Below are 23,862 nucleotides of genomic sequence, written 5' to 3'. Positions count from 1 at the left end.
CCTGTACATGGCCTCCTATCAATCATATCCAAAATATTACACATCAGGCACCTAAATATGAGGGGGGTCCCCCTCCTCTGCTCCCCCTCCACCCCATTACATGAAGCAGAGATATGGATCATGCAGCAGCGACATGATCTGTGCTAAGATCCAGCTTCAGGTAATGGAGGTTAGGAGGTGCTCATGATGGGGAACACCTCCTTAGGGGACAGCAGGGGGGGGGGGGGACCTTACCATTTGTATTTGATTCTGTTGATTTTATTTATTTTTGTGATTTTTTTGTATCACTTTGTGTCCTCATACAGAGCGATGGCTTCTTGTACTATCTCATGCATGTGATTCTGTACATGTAGATATTTGGCTTTGGTGATGATACAGTGAACTTTGTATGAGAAGATTCTGACATTCATCTGTTTAAATATTCTTTATTTTCATCTTATATTGGGTTGAGGGCAGCTCAATAATAGCTTATGGTGTAGAAGTAAGGGGAGGCAATTTCTGCTCCCATGTGCTCATCTACAGAGGCAAAATATAGGAGCCCCATGCATATCATTAGGAAAAGTGGGATTTAGGCTAAAAACATTATCCTGGGCCATATGTGATATTATACAATACAGAATGTAGTCGTACAAATTGGTTATTTTTTGATAATGAAACCTACCATTGAAACCTACCATTTGATTTGATGCAGTATGAAGCAAACATACCTTGAGAATGCTGTAGCTACACTGATGCAGGATCATATCTTGGTTAATCCCTGAGATGAGTGGTTTTCCTGAAAAAACAATTATACCATTCAGGACCATGGGAAAGCTGGGACAGACTGGCTTAGACATTATGGCTGCTAAGTAAAGTATGACTAGTCAAGCACTAATCAACCTGAGCTGGATCACTCATACACAGCAGCTGGGGGGGGGGTGCAGCAATTGATTATTCTGTCTGGCAGGAAGGGAACTGCAGGAGATGATCATGTAATCAGAGAGAAACTCTCCTGCTATGAGAAGCGGGAAAGCAAGCGGCAGAGCAGAGGTAAAAGGGATTGAGCTTCATTATGATAATGTTATATCTGTTTTATCAGCAAAACCACTCAGCTACAGGATTCTCAAGGTATGTTTGCTTCATAATGCATCAAATCAAATGGTAGGTTTCCTTTAAGGACACCCGATACAGACGACCCCTAGGTACAGACGGTCCCCTCTGCCCCCTGTGACCAGGGGGGCTGCAATGATCATCTGTAAGGTGTCTGTAATGAAGCTTTATTGATAATGCTTGTTCTCATGACAGCAAAAAAATTTTAAACTCCAATTGGGACAAAAAAATTTTGTCTGGAGCTACAATGATAAAATATACAGTTCTGACTTACCGTATTTTCCGGGCCATTAGGCGCACCGGAATATAAGGCGCAACAGTCCGATGCGCCTTATATATGTAATAATTCCATATATAAGGCGCATCGGACTATAAGGCGCAGGGTCGGGGGCGTGGCGGAGGTCCGGGGGCAGAGCGGAGACCCGACGGGACGAGACGCGACGCGACGCCGAGACGAGACGCAGAACGCGGGGAAGGTGAGCGGGGAAGGTGAGGGGGAGGTAAAGAATAGAATACTTACATAGATCCCCGCTACCGGAGACAGCAGATCTCCAGCGGGAACTGCAGACCACGCGGCAGAAGTTGTTCGTGCCGCATGGTCTGCAGTTCCCGCTGGAGATCTGCTGTCTCCGGTAGCGGGGACCTATGTAAGTAGGGTCCGCTGCCTCATATAGGGCGCACCGGACTATAAGGCGCACTTTGGATTTCCAAGGAAATCCAAGGCTTTTAAGTGCGCCTTATAGTCCGGAAAATACGGTACATACAAATTCAACTTGAGAAGAAACCTAAGGGATCTATCTTGTATGTCACCTGGGGACTGCCTGTGGCACTATTCACCTATGTACATACATGGCAAACTTTACTATGACACTAACTGCATCAAAAGGTTTGTACCAAGTCTGATTGATAATTCCTATCCATGGGATAGCAATCTATCAATCTGATCCATTGGGTGAGACTACTGGGATCACAACCTACCACAAGAATAGGGGTATCATTCTTACTAGTTGATGGAGTGACATGTCGAGCATGGACCCTACCTCTCCATTCACTACTAAGGGAGTGTCCAACATTGATAAGCACAGCATTCGGCTATCTCCAGCGCTCCAGTAGACAGTGATCAGTAGTGCCAGAGATATTTAAAGAGGTATTGCCACGATGACAAGTTTCCCAAATGTACTCAGGATAACAAAATATGGAGCTGATTTATTTACCCTGTCCCGAGAGATCACAGAAAGTGCATTGTCCGACGATAATACCCTGTGCCGCAATTCACTAAGATCGTGTGCTCGATATCCTGCATGTGTCGCTTCCCCGCTCAGGTCCGACAGAGTTCACCATCTTTTTAGTGGTGTGTGTAAGTGCATTGTCGAATCAGTCGGAGCGTCCGTCGGCATGCCCCCCAGCCCCCGACTTGTGTCGTACGGAAGCCAGCGCAGCTGAGCCACAAAAAGGGTCGCATGCAGCACGATCGCAACACACCTGCTACTTAAATACCTGTGCAAGCCGTTTTAGCCCACAAAGGTGCACATGCGACCCTTAGTAATTGAGCCCCAATCTTTAATTCAATGGGGGGGGATTTACTAATTGTGGCGCAATGACGACTGTCTGCATTGACGATCAGTCTCCAGAAACCACAGCCTGATGTATTTAAAGTGGCTGTTAGTGATTACTGGAGACGGGACTAATCAGTCGTGCGCCAGAAAAATGGTGACAGTAATGAAGTGTGCGCCCAAATCTTACATGCACTGCACCTTATTTTTGCTCTATGACCAATTTTTTCCTTGTCTATTCTGCGCCTAAATTTACGCCTAAAAATGCCAGCAAAATACACATAAATGTGAAAAAGTTAGGCCACCTCCACTTGCGCAAAAAAAAAGGAGGAGTCGGGATAGTCGGAAACATCTGTTCTTTCTGGCGCAAACTCATTATAAATGATCCGCAACAATTATGCGTAAACATAACAAAAAAGCGTAAAATCCCGGCATTTTTTGGGTGCAGATACGATAATACAAATCCACCAATGTTATTAACAAAAATACAGCATTTCACAGATATAAATCCAACCTGTCTCTATCAGTCCTGCTGTACAAAATTTTGGTTGCCCCTAGACCCAACCCTGGATTTTCTGAGTTCAGGTCGGGTAGACAAATTGTTCTCCTGTCTGATACTGCACTGAGCTGCTCTCTGCCTCTAGCCGCCAACCTTGTATTCCAGTGGATGCAGGATAACAATCACACTTTTTACAATTCCCTTAAATACCATACCATAATGTGTTGTGGACTGTGCCACCTAATTAGTTTAGCTTTGGCCTAACCCCATGGGTGTTATTCAGGTCTCCACATTGTTCTCCCCTTTTAACAACTATGCAGAGATCAGGACCCTGTTGTGTCGAGGACACAAGGCCTCTACATCTTAAAGTCGTCCTAGCAGGGGTGTAACTAGGAGAGGTAGTACCCCATAGCGGACTTCTGAATGGGGCCCACTTAGCCCCTCAGAAAAAAAAAATATATATATATATATATATATATATATATATATATATATATATATATATATATACTCACACATTTGTACACTTACACACATACACATATCTTAACACTTATGCACACACACTTATGCACTTACATATACATTTATATACATTTATACACTTAAACAAATACGTGCAAAAGAACAGGTAAAAATACACAATCTTTATTTCATATTTTAAAATACAGTATATACATACGTACATAACACAAACTGGAAAACTTCAAAAAAAGCAAAGCAAAACATGAGTTGGGGTTTTGCACACCACCCACTCCACCTTGGTCGGTATTTTTATGGTTTTCTTTATGTACCTGCATAAGTCTTGCTCCTACTTCCCTTTGAGTTGTATATTATGATGTGCAAAACTATCATGTGGTCTGTTTACTAGTTACTATGTGAGGTTTGGGGGGTGTACAAATTTCTTTCTACGGCATGATATGTATGTATTTTAAGACATGAAATGCAGATTGCATATTTTGTACCTTTATTTTGTATATATTTACTGTTTTGGGTTTTTTGGTTAGATAATGGTTATCTTTTTGTGTTTTGGTCTGGCTTGGGTACCATATTATTGGGACCCACCCTAAACATATCCATGAAGTAGTTTGTGCCATCCCTACTACTTTGGCTCCTACTGAAAATAATGTGGAAGTCCCAGTTTAGTATCAACCTTTGACCCCACGATGACACTGACATAACCTATCCTGTTCTTCTTACAAGGCCCCAAACAGCTGATCGGAGTAGGAGCCAATAGCCACTAAAAAGTTATTTAGCAAAAGAATTCTTACTGTTTTAATATAAGAATTCCATGAGTATACAGGCGGTCCCCTACTTGAACACTTGACCCCCAGTTACAAACGGACCTCTGGTAATTGGTAATTTACTGTACTTTAGCTCAAGGCTATCTTGGACGTAACCCGGGGACTGCCTGCATAGTTTGCTGGACATTTTGTTCTAAAACTTGATAAATACATCACTTATAACCCACATTTTGGATTGGTCCAGCCTTGTGGAATAATTTTGCAGACAATCTCCTGTAAATGCTACTAAAAGAGCGGAGCTATTTTGTTTCTGTCACCCACAGACCGAGCAGTCAGCGGGCAGGGATGAAAAGTGTAACTTTTGCTGATATTTATAACAGTTTCAGTGGTTACATAGTGTACGGCTCTCCCCCTGACAGACGCTGATGGAAGCCGCTGTTTTCCTGATGGCTATGTGACAGAAGTGGTAATGTTGATTTCATGTCACATAGACTCGCTGACTCGCTGGCATGTTTGCCTCTTTTTGCTTTTTGAGTGGATGACCGCTGGTATAGAGAGACAAATACACTCTGTACATTTGTTTGTCTTTTTAATGTCTTTTCAACTTCAAAATATGAACATTATTACATTAAGATGATGGAGAATTTTACAGAATCAAAAAATGTGCCGATTATTGAGCTGAAATTGCAGCAATAAACTGCAACATTTGTAGGAATTAGGGTACTTTATTCTATAAGTGCATAATACACCATTGCCAGAAATAGTACAAAACCCTTGTAGAAATCCATATTTGAGTGTGTGCAAATGCACAGGAGTATGTAGAGAAATATTACTACCATTTTATTGCTTGTATTCTGCCTTATTTAGCAGTTTTCTCCTCTACCGGCTCTATGGGGCACATTTCCTTAGAACAGTGCAGTTTGTACTATGTGCAGTTGCCAGTGTATAGTGCAGGGGGCGCCAGATTCAGGATTTCTGGTGCATATTCTTCATGAATCTGGGGCCCCCTGCACTACTCTGCCACTTTTTATTGGTGCACCTTTATCACAATTTTGTCAGACTATGCATGTTAAATCTGGTGCACGGTCCACCAAGCACCGGAACACCCCCTTCCGTGCAGAAATTTGTCCCATCGGTATAGTGTAGCCACGCCACAAAAGGGTCACGTGTGACACAAATATGGTGCAGACTTCTTAAATACCTGTGCAAGAAGTTTGCACCTAAAATAAAGTGCAAAGTATGACAGAAAACTGGTGCACGGACCTTAGTAAATGTGCCCAAATGTCTGACTCCCAGATGCCGGAGTGCTGGTGGTAGAGACTAGCTGTTATGATGTCTCCTATACACTGCACACAGAAAGAAAAGGAGAATCGGCTTCAGAATTCTCTCTCAAACACACACAAGTCAATGCTGATGTGAATTAAACACTTTGGGGGATGATCATCAGCGCTGGGAGTAGAGGGGTGCAGGCGCAGTGGACTGGGGTGGGGTGTTCTTGTCCCGTACCTGCGCACTTTCTAAAAAACTTGCAAAAATTCACCGCTGAATAATCACAGGTTTTTACGCAAAACTGCACCAGGTCAGACCTGCTATAGTTTTGTCCGCCAGTGCAGCACATCCATCAGATATATCAAGAGGTCTATGCTTCATGATGTATCCACCAACGGGAACGGGGCTTTATCAAATGCCAGCGCACAGAGTGTCAGCGTACAATAAATCTCCTCTTTTCTTGAGATAAAAACCTACTTTTATCTCCTACTACTCTTTTACTTTGCTTCTTGTTCATTCATCCCTCTTCCTTTCCATAGATTTTTATTTTATCAGTTACCTCTTTGAGCTGCAGTCTAGGCTTAGGCTACATGGAAGTCTGGGTCACATGACATAAAGATTGCAATTTCTCAACATAATAATAATTCCCTTATTTATATAGTGCCTACAGATTACGCATTGCTGCACAGAGCTTGCCAAATCAGTCCCTGTTCCCAACGGAGCTCACAATCTAATAAACCTACCAGTATGTTTTGGAGTGTGGGAGGAAACCAGAGGACCTGGAGGAAACCCACACAGACATGGAGAGAACATACAAACTCTTTGCAGATGTTAACCCTGGGACTTGAACCCAGGTCCCAGCACTACAAGGCTGTAATGCTAACCACTGAGCCACCGTGCTGCCCACATTTCATTGGCATTCCATTGGGAGTATGGACCAGTGAACACACACTTGTCTAAGAGTAGGGGAAAAATTTGCGGAAATAGGGGAAAGCTGTGAGGAAAATAGGAGATGAATCTATTGTAGTAGATTAGGTAATAAAGACACAGGTCCTTCACATTCAACCTATAAATCTACAGCATCAGTCCAGAGGAAGGTAAAAACCCAATCCACAGGAAGGTAAGGTCTATGGAAATTTGCCCGTATTGGGAGGAAAAAGATTAGAGATGAGCGAACATGCTCGTCCGAGCTTGATGCTCGTTCGAGCATTAAGGTACTCGAGACGGCTCGTTGCTCGGACGAGTATTTCCCCTGCTCGAGATCGAGCATTTAATTAAAAAAACACAGTGAAGAACAATGAAGAATAGAATAAAAACAGTGAACACAGTGAACACAGGATCATTTAAGTGAAAAACACAGTGAAGAACACAGTGAAGAATAGATTACAGATGTTCGGCACATCTGCTTACTTGTCGGAAGATACGCGCGGAACGGTGCGAACAAAATAGTATGTGAAGAACAATATATATGTGTGAAGAAGACATTGCAGAACACGGTGAGCAGGACGGAGACACAAGGGAGCAGCACAGAGACAGCGGGGAGCAGCACAGAGACATCGGGCAGCGGCACGGAGACATCGGGGAGCGGCACGGAGACATCGGGGCACGGAGACATCGAGGCACGGAGACATATGGGCACGGAGACATATGGGCACGGAGACATCGGGGCACGGAGACATCGGGGCACGGAGACATATGGGCACGGAGACATATGGGCACGGAGACATATGGGCACGGAGACATCGGGGCACGGAGACATATGGGCACGGAGACATCGGGGCACGGAGACATCGGGGCACGGAGACATATGGGCACGGAGACATCGGGGCACGGAGACATCGGGGCACGGAGACATATGGGCACGGAGACATATGGGCACGGAGACATCGGGGCACGGAGACATCGGGGCACGGAGACATATGGGCACGGAGACATATGGGCACGGAGACATATGGGCACGGAGACATCGGGGCACGGAGACATATGGGCACGGAGACATATGGGCACGGAGACATATGGGCACGGAGACATCGGGGCACGGAGACATATGGGCACGGAGACATCGGGGCACGGAGACATCGGGGCACGGAGACATATGGGCACGGAGACATCGGGGCACGGAGACATATGGGCACGGAGACATCGGGGCACGGAGACATATGGGCACGGAGACATCGGGGCACGGAGACATATGGGCACGGAGACATATGGGCACGGAGACATCGGGGCACGGAGACATATGGGCACGGAGACATCGGGGCACGGAGACATCGGGGCACGGAGACATATGGGCACGGAGACATCGGGGCACGGAGACATATGGGCACGGAGACATCGGGGCACGGAGACATATGGGCACGGAGACATATGGGCACGGAGACATATGGGCATGGAGACATCGGGGCACGGAGACATATGGGCACGGAGACATCGGGGCACGGAGACATATGGGCACGGAGACATATGGGCACGGAGACATCGGGGCACGGAGACATATGGGCACGGAGACATATGGGCACGGAGACATATGGGCACGGAGACATAGGGGCACGGAGACATCGGGGCACGGAGACATCGGGGAGACTTCAGTGGAAGAAGAGCAGCGGATCCCGGGACAGCGTATCTCCCGACAAGTAAGCAGATGTGCAGAACATCTGCAATCTATTCTTCACTGTGTTTTTCACTTAAATGATCATGTGGTCACTGTTTTTATTCTAGTCTTCACTGTTCTTCACATCTGTTAACTTGTCGGGAGATAATATACGCGCGGAACAGTGAAGAATAGATTGCAGATGTTTGCATACATCTGATAACTTATCAGAAGACATTCTTTTTCAATTAATTAACACATTTTATTCCCGAACCATGGTCCCTTTGAAAAATGCTCGAGTCTCCCATTGACTTCAATGGGGCTCGTTATTCGAGACGAGCACTCGAGCATCTGGAAAAGTTCGTCTCGAATAACGAGCACTCGAGCATTTTAGTGCTCGCTCATCTCTAAAAAAGATCTTTCCAATGCCAATAAATCAAGGAAAAATACACTTCAGATTTTTTTACTTCTATAAAAGACAACTGCACTAACTTTCTATTTTTTTTCCATTGTAGAAATAAGACAATGGCCACAATAAAATCAAGTAGGACCTGGGCGGACATCCAGGAGAGGTAATTGATTCATTTATGTAGATATCATACAATTTCCTGTTTTTCTGTCTGGCCAAGTGAAAAAAATGTTCAAAATTATTTATGTCTTATAATGTGGGTGATAAGTTATCTTTCAATATTTAATCTGCTATTGGAAGGAAGTCACGGGAGCCGCACTGGCTTATGTAGCTGAAGCCGTCAGACTGTGTTCACACTTGCATTGGAGGTTCCGTCAAAAATCATAATGAGACACCATGACCATGACAAGCCCAAATATAGTCATTGGGGTCCATTAGGTTTTGTTGATGTCAGTCATAACCAGAACTGCCTTGATTTCACCTATAACCTTATAGGAACCTTAGTTTAACATTTGTAATAGAATTTCCAATTTTTTTATATTGATGAGCTATCCATGAGACAGCAGCCAGTCCCCCTCCTCCAAATAACCAGTAATGCTGCTGATAGGGGATGTACAGCCAAAGGAAAATTTAAGAGAAGGCACAAACGGTAAATCCTCGTGGTAGACTCACCCAGCTGTCCCTACACACTGGCTGATCCATCCTTAGATTGTAGGCAACAACTGGGCCACTGTGCAAAAGCAAAACACGGAGACAACAGCAGGACAAAACAAAAACCAGAAGAAAGGTTGTACTAATACAGTGATGGGCAACCTTTTGAGCTTGGTGTGTCAAAATTCGCCAAAAAAACGAGCATAACTCGGGTGGTGTGTCACCTTGACAAAAAAAAACATAATTTTGTGATATTTATAGTTTAAATAACAAATATGTATATTTAACTTCTAGGGTACTTTAACCCTAGGTTGTGTGATTTATAGTATCATATACTGCCATACTACAATATGGCAGTATATGAGGATTTTCCACATCTATTACTATTTGCAATTTGCACATTGTAATAGATCGGTTACAATCAGACACGTGTGGAATTGCTTAGTAACCTGCAAACTTTCCGTCATGAAAGTTCACAGGTTATAGCAAGGGCGCAGGCGCCGCTGTCTGCATCTCCCTCATGATCTCTTGGCATGGAGCAGCCGTGAGGAGCAAAATAATCGCAATGTCTGGCAATTTGCAAGACGTTGCGATTATTTCAGGGCTTGTATGTCACAAAACTGACACACAAGCCCTGATGACTGTCTTCTATCATACAGTCACTGACATAACTCACTGTAAGATGGAAGTGGTTGTCCTCCCTGGTCCCTGATGTGGATATGCTCAGTGTAGAGGTGGCAGAGGTACATTGACATTACTCACTGTATGATGGGAGTGGTTGTCCTCCATGGTCCCTGCTGTGGATATGCTCAGTGTAGAGGTGGCAGAGGTACATTGACATTACTCACCGTATGATGGGAGTGGTTGTCCTCCCTGGTCCCTGCTCTGGAGCTGGTCAGTGTAGAGGTGGCAGCTGCTGGGACATTACACAGGGCCCGGGAGAGGAGGGGGAATGCTGGGAGCTCACTGCAATCTCTCAGCCTCCCGCTGTGTAGAATGTAACTTCTCACTCGGCAGCCGTGTGTCAGTGAATATGGCTACGCGTGTCAGCAATGACACGCGTGTCATAGGTTCGCCATCACTGTACTAATATGTAACAAAGATGACTACTCAGAACAGGAAAAGAGTCAAATAGGTTATCGGGAAAAAACATTTGTTTAATGCTTAAAGGTTAGACTTGATGGACTTTTTTCCAGTCACATATACCATGGTACTACTATGAAGGTAAAGTGGGGAGAAAGATCTGAAAAACCAAAATAAAGCAATACAGACTCAAATAAAGACTTATAGCAAACACTAGGAAGAGGGCAATTGATCTTATTATGGGAGGAACGTGAATGGAGAAAGCATCTGTCTTTCTCAACTAGTTTAACCGTCTGCAGCCCAGAACAAAATCAGCAGGAGACAGACAAGTGTTGTGGAATTCAATCACGGAGTGAAATAGGGCAGCATTCAGACTAGTGCAGGACAGAATGCAAAATGAGGGCAAAATCAAAGTCGATAAAGCTCCCTCTGCTATACTTTATGGACTGAGAATAGTGCTGAATTCAAATGTTACATCGCTTGAATCTGAGCTGCAGTTGGCTCTCCATCCACTACACAGAAAATGGAGCAGTTCTTTTGATTCACTGCATGTACAGGTCTGTCTTCTGAAGTTAAGATCTTTGTACTTTACAGCCTCAGCCGTGTGCGCCAACAATATGGCCTCTTACCTCGAGCGGAGTGGGATGATCTCATTGCCATGACCTCCTATGAAAAAGCTATGTCAGCAAAACACAAGAACAAGAGTCTGCCAAGGCAATATCTTCCAAGGTAAGAAACAATTAGCCATATATCGTCTTCATTCCGATTTAGCAAACTTTTATAAAGAAGCTTTGTAATATATATTATGAAAGCGAAGTGGTTCCTTGTCCACTTACTTTATTATTCCCATCTTTCATTGCCTATAAGTTTTCAAGATTTGAATGCTTTAACAAGAGACACTGAAGGTGATTGAGGCGTAACATAGCAGTTCTATGGAGAAGGGAGGGGGGAGTAGTGAGTCAAAGCTGCTAGGTCTTCACCCACCAATGCCAACCAAAAGTCACACATAGAGCCCGCAGAAGGGTACACAGAGTATGGAATAGTGTTATTCTTCATGCCCAAACATAGCTCCATTCATTTATATAAAGTAGAAGGTGAGATATTTGTTACATTCACATTAAAAAAAAACACTTACATCTTTTAATCAATCGAATAAATATGTTAACTGTAGACCCTGTTGTTCCCATAGGAAATTATGGTGGTTCAACAAGGTGGACATGCACTTTATGGTCCTTTATGTTTTGTTTTTAAAAGTTAGGGGAGTTTTAAAGGAAAACTGTCAGCAGGATTTAACATATTAGGTTAATAGCATGCAGCATGTTTCATTATACACAACACAAACATGTGTTTGACTAAGGATCTGGTTTGTTTTTGAGAAATCACATTTCGAAAATGTATCTATGTCTATTCAACTTTTGGAGCAAGAGTCATGTGGGCGTGTTTTCAATGGTGACTCCTTGGCCCACCCACATGGCATAGGTGCCAGAAGTTGAAGAGCGATTCTATATATGAGTTAAAAAAAAGACCTATAGATATCTTGATCAAATACATTTTTGTTTTAGGTATAATGTGACCTTCAGCCACTATGTGAAATATATAAAATCCTGCCGACAGGCTCCCTTTAACTTGAGTTTTTCCCTTACTATGTGCGCACAGCTTTCCAGATTAACTACTACAGCAGGGTGACATTGTAAGGTGGTAATATTATATATATTTATTAGTATTTGAAAGCATGTGTCAGTCGTAGAACAGATTTAGTAACAGATGATAAATGAAGCAGCCCTTTCTTAGCTTACCACAGCAATAAGTAACAGTAATACCTGCTGGACAGCAGCACAGGTCAAGACTAGTCCAGTCTGTCAAATCCAGACTTGAAAGAGAGTCTACCACCTCCTCAAATATTACAATATGCTAGTAGCATGTTGTAGAAAAAAGCGTCCCAGCATACATGTATCATTTCTGTGCAGAGAAATTCCCATTTTAATCTGTATGCTAATGAGGCAGATGGTGCACCTGAGATGTGTGCACTGAGGTTGCTACTATTCCTACCCAAATCCCTTTCCACACAATCTCCTTCTAATTTGATGGAGTGTGTGGGGGGAGGTCAAGGAAGCAAAAGGATTTCTCCGGGTGCTGAGGATACCCTGGATGCACCAACTGCCTCATTAACATACAAATTAAAAAGGATGTTTCTCAAAAATGACATAAAGGACAGAAATAATAAAGTATTTTGGAAATCTTCTTTCATTTTTTTCACTACAACATGCTGACTACAGGTTATAATGCTTGATGATGGTGGTAGACTCCCTTTCAAGGGAACCTGTCATTAGGAATGTGATTTTTAGCTGGTGACAGGTTTCAATAGCCTACGCTTTACTGATTTTTCAGCATTTTTAATCATTTTAGTAGTTTATAAAAGTTTATTTCACATTACCTGGCTCTCTGACAACAGTGAGTGGTGAGTCTCCAGGAAGGAGGCAGCTGCAGCCTGTGTGTCAGTCTCCTCTCCTCCGTACAAATCCAGCTCCCTCAAGCTTCACCACTCCCTTGAGCATGTATGGGAGGAAGGCTGTAGAGAGGGGAAGAATGGAGTCACAGGCTGCCATCCTCCCCCACTGCTGCTGGCAGAGAGCCAGGTAATGTGAAACAAACTTTTATAAAATACTAAAATGATTCAGAATGCTGACAAACGCAATTATAAAATCAGCATAGCATAGGCTATTGGAACCGGTCATCAGCTAAAAATGACATTCCTGTTGACCGGTTCCCTTTAAGCTTAGAAAGTTTAGAAGACACCCACACCTGCACTTGATATGACATATACAATGCTACAGAAGGGCAACAATCGCTTTAGTTGGAAAGAGAGGGAAAGAGATGTTCTTTTCTTCCGCCCCAAAACAGGTAATTGATGGGTGGACTTCTGATAAGTCAGCGCATCCTAATACTCAGTATTGCTACTTTTTGATGTAAAACCTTTCAAGCAGTTATCACAGAGTCCTGGACGGAACATAAACATTGGTTTGAGTCTGGATATATCCTTCAAATGTGGATCTGGGTTTGATATTTTGCAAAGTTTCCCCCCCCTGCTGTTTTTCTATGCAGTAGTGAACTTTGAAGAGAAAATGTATTTTATTTGTATTACTAAGCTGTCTGAGTGCGTCTTGTCTGCACATTGACATCTGCGGAGAAGCGCGCTGCCTCCCTCGTCTGACATTTTCATTATAGGGGCTTTCATATTGTGTAATTCTTTTACGCAGCGGCTCCTTGTTCTACCTTTGTTAACTTCTTGGGGACTGTATTTATTTTCGGGAAATTATACATCACAAAGACCATACGATAAGCGGAGTGCCCTGACATAGTAAATAGATGGCGAATAATGACAGTAATACAGGCAGATTGCTAATTCCTTCATTCTTATGTGTCTGCATGTTACAATGAATCCTTTCTCCAACCATTCGTTACAAATTACATGCTTGTTTCACATAAGTATTGTTGTCTAGACGCGCCGCGCGCAGATTTGCTCAATTTCCATCATTTGCTAAATGAAGAAGTTTGCAAGAATGATGAGAGCTGAGTGAAAAGCTGCTGAATGCTACATATGTGCTACAGTGGCTTCTTGTATGGCTTATATTGAGGCGGATTAATTATCTATTTAGGAAGGATGTCCCCCAGGGGTCAGGATAACAAAAAACTATTGAAGAGGCCCTTACCTCATGGATTCCTGCTTCCCTGTTTTCATCCCTTTCACTTTCATTCTGGTCTCTACTTCATGGCCCCTCCAGAAAGCCGATAGAGGCAATAAGGATGTTGTTATGTATATGCTGCCTGCAGACAGGACACTATGTACAATCTGCTCAGTACCTCCTGCTCTATAACATACAGTCGTTGGTGAAAAAATCAGGACCAATAATCGCGCTTCTCAGTGTTGATAAGGCTTTTATTTAAAGGAAACCTACCACCACAAATCTACCTATAAAGGTAGATCGGGTGGTAGGTGAATCAATGGGACGTGAGGATAGCCCTTTTAAGGGCTAATCCTCGCATCCCCGCACTTTTTTGGAAACTTTTATTACCCGAATATGTAAATTTTGTTATGCGGCTACAGGGCGTGGAGTAGCCGCATCTGAGGTTACACGAGGCGGCTACTCCACGCCCCGGTAGCCACTTTACCCCTCCTACTCACCATCTTCGTCCGACGATCCTGCCGTCTGCGCATGCGCAGAACAGCATTCCCGCGCCTGCGCGGTCACTGCTCCGAAGCCGGGGCTGCACAGGCGCGGGCCTGCTGTTCTGCGCATGCGCAGACGGCAGGATCGTCGGACGAGGGCGCGCAGCTACGAGCAGCTGCGCGCCGAAGATGGTGAGTAGGAGGGGTAAAGTGGCTACCGGGGCGTGGAGTAGCCGCCTCGTGTAACCTCAGATGCGGCTACTCCACGCCCCAGTAGCCGCATAATAAAATTTACATATTAGGGTAATAAAAGTTTCCAAAAAAGTGCGGGGACGCGAGGATTAGCCCTTAAAAGGGCTATCCTCACGTCCCATTGATCCACCTACCACCCGATCTACCTTTATAGGTAGATTTGTGGTGGTAGGTGCCCTTTAAAGGCATGCGAGGACGACGCATATCGGGAGCGTACCGTTCCCTTCCTCAGGTCCGTCCATCGTCCTCGCATGCCTTTAAATAAAAGCCTTATCAACACTGAGAAGCGCGATTATTGGTCCTGATTTTTTCACCAACGACTGTATATTTCCATTCCCGACCCGACCAGATCGGGAAACTAAGCTAAGTCTCAGCCGACGTATATCACCAATACTACTTGTTTTTTCACTGTGATTTATATTATCTGTTTTTTCTGGAACTCTGTTCTTTTTACTGTTTATCCACTAACTGCTCTATAACATGCTGCCTGCAGACAGGACACTATGTACAATCTGCTGAGCTCCTCCTGCTCTATAACATGCTGCCTGCAGATAGGACACTATATACAATCTGCTCAGCTCCTCCTGCTCTATAACATTCTGCCTGCAGACAGGACACTATGTACAATCTGCTTAGCTCCTCCTGCTCTATAACATGCTGCCTGCAGATATGACACTATATACATTCTGATCAGCTCCTCCTGCTCTATATTATGCTGCCTGCAGATAAGGTACTGTACAGAAACTGCTCAGCAGGAAGATAAATGTGTAGTAGTTAAAGACTGTGAAGTCTACTTCAGACCAACTAGTAGTTGATATTTTTTAGGACAGAATTTTCTGGCACACGGGATAGATATTTTTACTAATTTATTAAACAGGAAAAACAGAAATATCACATGGACATAAGTATGTAGACTCTTTGCTGTGACACTCACATGCTGTCCATTTCCATCTGATCCTCCTTCAGATGGTTCTACTCCTTCATTGGAGTCCAGTTGTGTTTAATTAAAATGATTGGACTTGATTAGGAAAGGCACACACCTGTCTATATAAGACCTCACAGCTCACAGTGCATGTCAGAGCACAAGAGAATCATGAGGTGTTAGGAACTGCCCAAGGAGCTTAGAGATAGTATTGTGATAAGGCACAGATGTGGCCAAGGTTACATTATTTTTTAAGCACTCAAGGTTCCTAAGAGCACAGGGGCCTCCATAATCCTTAAATGGAAGAAGTTTGGGACGACCACAACTCTTCCTTCACCCGCCCATCCAGCCAAACTAAGCAACTGTGGGAGAAGAACCTCGGTGATGGAGGTAAAGAAGATTCCAAAGATCACCGTGGCTGAGCTCCAGAGATACAATAGAGAGATGGGAGAAAGTTCCACAAAGTCACCGATCACTGCAGCCTCCACCAGTAGGGGCTTTATGGCAGAGTGTGGCGATGAAAGCTTCTCCTCAGTACTAGACTTATGAAAGCTGCATACAGTGTGCAAAACACATGAAGGACTCCCAGACTATGAGAAATAAGATTCTCTGGTCTGATGAGACGAAGATTTAACTTTTTGATGTTAATTCTAAGTGGTAAGAGAAAACCAGGCGCTGCTCATCACCCGCCAAATACAATCCCAGCCATGTTACATGGTGGGGGCAGCGTCATGCTATGGTGGGGGACATGACCACTGGTTGTAATTGAAGGAAAGATGAATGTGGCCAAGTACAGAGATATCCTGGATGAAAACCTCTTCCAGAGCTCTGGACCTCAGACTGGGCAGAAGTTTCACCTTCCATTAAGACAATTACCCTAAGCACACAACTAAAATAACAAAGAGTCTTCAGAACTTCTCTGTGACCATTTCTGATGGGCCCAGCCAGAGCCCTGACCTAAACCCAATGGGGCATCTCTGGAGAGACGTGAAAATGTCCTCCCCCAATGTTCACCATACAACCTGAGGGAACTGGAGAGGATCAGCAAGGAAGAGGCAGAGGATCCCCAAATCCAGGTGTGAAAAACGTGTTGCATCTTCCCAAGAAAACTTCTGTCTGTACTAGCGCCAAAGCTGCTTCTACTCAACACTGAGCAAAGGGGCTGAATACTTATCACCATGTGGTATTTCGGTTTTCAGAGGACTTGTATTTTGCTATTATTCATCGTGACTTTGGATTTTATACAAATGATACTAAATATATATATATTATATGTGACTCTATGTTTCAGCCTTACATCCAAATCTAACTGGGATCTGAGAAGAGCAGAGATGGAATACGCTGACGCAAAGAGACATAAACAGCAGGAGGGGTAAGTGGTGGGGTAAATGCTGCATCACAAGCTGGAGGTATGGAGACTATGAGGGATCCGGCACAGAAGTTTAACCACAACAGAAGCATTACATGAAATACTTCATATTTAATGCAAAATCTTAATAACAAAACCATCTTTACATGGAGTGTGTGTCAGAGGAACTATTGGGTGTGGACCATCTCACGTAGCACTTCGTACTGCGTATATAGTTATCAAAAAGAAATTACAGCAAAGAAAAACAGTCACAATACAGAGATAATACACACAGTGATGTCACAGTACAGGGATAATACACACAGTGATGTCACAGTACAGGGATAATACACACAGTGATGTCACAGTATAGAGATAATACACACAGTGATGTCACAGTACAGGGATAATACACACAGTGATGTCACAGTACAGTGATAATACACACAGTGATGTCACAGTACAGGGATAATACACACAGTGATGTCACAGTATAGAGATAATACACACAGTGATGTCACAGTACAGGGATAATACACACAGTGATGTCACAGTATAGAGATAATACACACAGTGATGTCACAGTACAGGGATAATACACACAGTGATATCACAGTACAGAGATAATACACACAGTGATGTCACAGTACAGGGATAATACACACAGTGATGTCACAGTACAGGGATAATACACACAGTGATGTCACAGTACATGGATAATACACACAGAAATGTTACAGTACAGGGATAATACACACAGTGAAGTCACAGTACAGGGATAATGCACACAGTGATGTCACAGTACAGAGATAATACACACAGTGATGTCACAGAACAGGGATAATACACACAGTGATGTCACAGTATAGAGATAATACACACAATGGTGTCACAGTACAGGGATAATACACACAGTGATGTCACAGTACAGAGATCCTACACACAGTGATGTCACAGTACAGAGATCCTACACACAGTGATGTCACAGTACAGAGATAATACACACAGTGATGTCACAGTACAGTGATAATACACAAAGTGATATCACAGTACAGATATAATACACACAGTGATGTCACAGTACAAGGATAATACACACAGTGATGTCACAGTACAGGGGTAATACACACAGTGATGTCACAGTACATGAATAATACACACAGTGAGATCACAGTACAGAGATAATACACACAGTGATGTCACAGTACAGAGATAATACACACAGTGATGTCACAGTACAGTGATAATACACACAGTGATATCACAGTACAGATATAATACACACAGTGATGTCACAGTACAAGGATAATACACACAGTGATGTCACATTACAGGGATAATACACACAGTGATGTCACAGTACATGAATAATACACACAGTGAGATCACAGTACAGGGATAATACACACAGTGATGTAACAGTACAGGGATAATACACACAGTGATGTCACAGTACAAGGATAATACACACAGTGATGTCACAGTACAGGGATAATACACACAGTGATGTCACAGTACAGGAATAATACACACAGTGATATCACAGTACAGAGATAATACACACAGTGATGTCACAGTACAGGGATAATACACACAGTGATGTCACAGTACAGAGATCCTACACACAGTGATGTCACAGTACAGGGATAATACACACAGTGATGTCACAGTACAGGGATAATACACACAGTGATGTCACAGTATAGAGATAATACACACAGTGATGTCACAGCACAGATATAATAAACACAGTGATGTCACAGTACAGAGATAATACACACAGTGATGTCACAGTGTAGAGCTAATACACACAGTGATGTCACAGTATAGAGATAATACACACAGTGATGTCACAGTACAGGGATAATACACACAGTGATGTCACAGTACAGAGATAATACACACAGTGATGTCACAGCACAGATATAATAAACACAGTGATGTCACAGTACAGAGATAATACACACAGTGATGTCACAGCACAGATATAATAAACACAGTGATGTCACAGTACAGGGATAATACACACAGTGATGACACAGTACAGAGATAATACACACAGTGATGTCACAGTACAGAGATAATACACACAGTGATGTCACAGTATAGAGATAATACACACAGTGATGTCGCAGTACAGAGATAATACACACAATGATGTTACAGTACAGGACTAAAACATACAGTGATGTCACAGTACAGAGAAAATACACACAGTGATATCACAGTAGAGAGATAATACACACAGTGATGTCACAGTACAGGGATAATACACACTGTGATGTCACAGTACAGAGATCCTACACACAGTGATGTCACAGTACAGAGATAATACACACAGTGATGACACAGTACAGAGATAATACACACAGTGATGTCACAGCACAGATATAATAAACACAGTGATGTCACAGTACAGGGATAATACACACAGTGATGACACAGTACAGAGATCCTACACACAGTGATGTCACAGTACAGAGATAATACACACAGTGATGACACAGTACAGAGATAATACACACAGTGATGTCACAGTACAGAGATAATACACACAGTGATGGCACAGTACAGAGATGATACACACAATGAAGTTACAGTACAGGACTAATACATACAGTGATGTCACAGTACAGGAATAATACACACAGTGATATCACAGTAGAGAAATAATACACACAGTGATGTCACAGTACAGGGATAATACACACTGTGATGTCACAGTACAGAGATCCTACACACAGTGATGTCACAGTACAGAGATAATACACACAGTAATGTCACAGTACAGGGATAATACACACAGTGATGTCACAGTATAGAGATAATACACACAGTGATGTCACAGTACAGGGATAATACACACAGTGATGTCACAGAACAGAGACCCTACACACAGTGATGTCACAGTACAGAGATAATACACACAGTGATGACACAGTACAGAGATAATGCACACAGTGATGTCACAGTACAGAGATAATACACACAATGATGTTACAGTACAGGACTAATACATACAGTGATGTCACAGTATAGGAATAATACACACAGTGATATCACAGTAGAGAGATAATACACACAGTGATGTCACAGTACAGGGATAATACACACTGTGATGTCACAGTACAGAGATCCTACACACAGTGATGTCACAGTACAGAGATAATACACACAGTGATGTCACAGTACAGGGATAATACACACAGTGATGTCACAGTATAGAGATAATACACACAGTGATGTCACAGTACAGGGATAATACACACAGTGATGTCACAGAACAGAGACCCTACACACAGTGATGTCACAGTACAGAGATAATACACACAGTGATGTCACAGTACAGGGATAATACACACAGTGATGTCACAGTACAGGGATAATACACACAGTGATGTCACAGTGTAGAGATAATACACACAGTGATGTCACAGTATAGAGATAATACACACAGTGATGTCACAGTACAGGGATAATTCACACAGTGATGTCACGGTACAGAGATAATACACACAGTGATGTCATAGTACAGAGATAATACACACAGTGATGTCACAGCACAGATATAATAAACACAGTGATGTCACAGTACAGGGATAATACACACAGTGGTGTCACAGTACAGAGATAATACACACAGTGATGTCACAGTACAGGGATAATACACACAGTGATGACACAGTACAGGGATAATACACACAGTGATGTCACAGTACAGAGATAATACACACAGTGATGTCACAGTATAGAGATAATACACACAGTGATGTCACAGTACAGACATAATACACACAATGATGTTACAGTACAGGACTAATACATACAGTGATGTCACAGTACAGGGATAATACACACAGTGATGTCACAGTACAGGGATAATACACACAGTGATGTCACAGTACAGGGATAATACACACAGTTATGTTACAGTACAGGGATAATACACACAGTGATGTCACGGTACAGGGATAATACACACAGTAATGTCACAGTACAGGATAATACACACAGTGATGTCACAGTACAGGGATAATACACACAGTAATGTCACAGTACAGGATAATACACACAGTGATGTCACAGTACAGGGATAATACACACAGTGATGTCACAGTACAGGATAATACACACAGTGATGTCACAGTACAGGGATAATACACACAGTGATGTCACAGTACAGGGATAATACACACAGTGATGTCACAGTACAGGGATAATACACACAGTGATGTCACAGTACAGGGATAATACACCCGCAGTATAAATAAATAAGAGTGATCCAGTAGATAATTACACATCCCTGGACTATACAGATGTATTTATATTCCAGGATTGTAGCCTACCAAGTGCAAGAGGATGTGTCCTCACACTGTTGTCTTCTGTGTCTGTGCCTTTGGCTCTCTACAGCCTCTTCCCTCCGGTAGGCTCTGGGTTAAATGCTGCTGCAGTCAATCAGCACAGTGCGGAGGGACTATGGAGCAGCTACATCCACAGGACTAAGAGCACAGCAGGGGTTGCAGAGGTTGCGGTCGCACCCGGGCCCAAGAGGTTTAGGGGGCCCTTATGGTCTTACTTTCCCATATGAGAAGACTATTACTATAAACCATACATTATAGTCGGGGGCCTGGCACAGACTTTGCACTGGGGCCCATCAGCTTCTAGTTACGCCACTGGACTCATCCAATTGCACTTAGGATGCTACAGTCCTAGTATTTACATCAATTTATCACATTCATGTTGTAAGAAGTACAAACATAAAGATATGTTACACAGATCTCCAGAGCTGCGACCCCACACTGTGTGCAGCCTCGTATGATCAGACTCCCTTAAAGGTTATTCGATTTTTTTCTCCTCCCGTTCGGCGGCGCAGCAGCTGTCGTAGACTTTGCGGTATGTACTGTAATAGAAACACATCTCATGGCTCTTGAACTGATTACAGGCTCTGCAATTTCCGAAAATGGAGTCAACCTAGGGCACAGTCTCCAAATAGGATGTAACATCTTTTGTTTAGAGCGGGGAGCCAAAAGCATAGATAATACTGCATAATTCTGAGATCAGTGTGAGCCGCCACAACATCTGCTCAGACAAGACGCAGGGAAGACTGCTGCAGCAGCAAGGAAGCCTTACCTGCTATACAGCGCTACATGACAAGAGCGGGGGGGAAATGGGGCAGCAGAGGAATGGGGGTCTTCCATACCGCTCTGCTAGAGCCACAGATAACAAACAGTATATATTTATCTAGATCCATAATAATGAAATAAATATGAAGATGTATACATTTAAATAGAGAAAAATATATATACCTATACTGTAAGATTTATAAGGGAATTAACAAGTAATAGGGGTAGTGAGAAGGGGACATGTTAGTGCCCTAACTCAAATTTTAAAAGACTTTTTCGGTGGGAACCCCAACCGGTAATACCCACTCCTGGCACCAGTTGTGGGTGGTAACTTTAAATGACACTGTTAAAGTCACAAGCACATATAGTAAAATGCCAGCATCACATGACTTTGGGGATGCTGCCCCCACCATGTGTGACAGTGGGGATGGTGCCACCACCATGTGTGACAGTGGGGACAGTGCCACCATCATATGTGATAGTGGGGATGGTGCCACCACCATGTGTGACAGTGGGGACAGTGCCACCATCATATGTGACAGTGGGGATGGTGCCACCACCATGTGTGACAGTGGGGACAGTGCCACCATCATATGTGATAGTGGGGATGGTGCCACCACCATGTGTGACAGTGGGGACAGTGCCACCATCATATGTGATAGTGGGGATGGTGCCACCACCATGTGTGACAGTGGGGACAGTGCCACCACCATATGTGACAGTGGGGATGGTGCCACCACCATGTGTGACATTGGGGATGGTGCCACCACTATGTGTGACAGTGGCGATGGTGCAACCACCATATGTGACAGTGGGGATGGTGCCACCACCATGTGTGACAGTGGGGATGGTGCCACCACCATGTGTGACAGTGGGGGTGGTGCCACCACCATGTGTGACAGTGGGGATGGTGCCACCACCATGTGTGACAGTGGGGATGGTACCACCACCATGTGTGACAGTGGGGATGGCACTACCGCCATGTGTGACAGTGGGGATGGTGCCACCACCATGTGTGACAGAGGGGATGGTGCCGCCACCATGTGTGACAATGGGGATGGTGCCACCACCATGTGTGACAGTGGGGATGGTGCCGCCACCATGTGTGACAGTGGGGATGCTGTGTTCAGGGGGGTTTCTTTTGCGCCAAACATATCATTTGGCATTGTGGCCAAAAAGTTGGATTTTGGTTTCATCTGAGCAGAGAACCTTCTTCAACATGTTTGGTGTCTCCCAGGTGGCTTGTGGCAAACTTTAAACAAGACTTTTTATGAATATCTATGAGAAATCCAAAGGAATCCTTTGTAGTCAATACGGCCATTTGATAACCATTGGGTGTCCTATTTGCCATCTTTCTTGAACTGTAACCAAGTAAGGAGATCCCTAAACTCATCATTTCCTTTGCAACATAAAGTAAAGTATAAGTACAGAAGTATACATACTCTGATTTCCAATGTCTTGCCTTCTTTCCATAATGTTTCTTCTTTGGCATCTGTGTGTTTTTTTAAAAAAAGACAACTCTGGTTGTGTCGTATAAATAGTTTTATTATTGGATCTCAAAAACCTGACTTCTTTTACAATAAGATGAGATTTACTTTATATTGTTATCTAGTGAAATAAGAATTGTGACTTCTGGTAATGGTGAATACAGCATCAAAAGCC

The 23,862-nt window shown here is 43.4% G+C and overlaps 1 protein-coding gene across 3 annotated transcripts in view; it reads left to right on the top strand.

Annotated features, from left to right (window-relative positions):
* Positions 1 to 23,862, top strand: part of LOC140134926 (uncharacterized) — a 40,222-nt gene that overhangs the window by 325 nt on the left and 16,035 nt on the right. The window contains exons 1-4 of one of the 3 annotated variants that reach the window (XM_072155756.1): positions 89 to 160; positions 8,760 to 8,816; positions 10,982 to 11,116; positions 17,021 to 17,101. In XM_072155756.1, the coding sequence (XP_072011857.1) occupies positions 8,770 to 8,816; positions 10,982 to 11,116; positions 17,021 to 17,101 (263 nt within the window). In that variant the 5' untranslated portion in view covers positions 89 to 160; positions 8,760 to 8,769. Of the gene's footprint in view, positions 1 to 88; positions 161 to 5,425; positions 6,775 to 8,759; positions 8,817 to 10,981; positions 11,117 to 17,020; positions 17,102 to 23,862 lie in introns of those variants that run through there. The other 2 variants (XM_072155757.1, XM_072155755.1) reach the window with 2 other exon arrangements.

The sequence above is a fragment of the Engystomops pustulosus genome, chromosome 6 (genome assembly GCF_040894005.1).
Source record: "Engystomops pustulosus chromosome 6, aEngPut4.maternal, whole genome shotgun sequence".
Lineage (NCBI taxonomy): Eukaryota > Metazoa > Chordata > Amphibia > Anura > Leptodactylidae > Engystomops > Engystomops pustulosus.
Note: the sequence above shows the minus strand (reverse complement) of the source record. Positions and strands in the feature narration are given on the sequence as shown.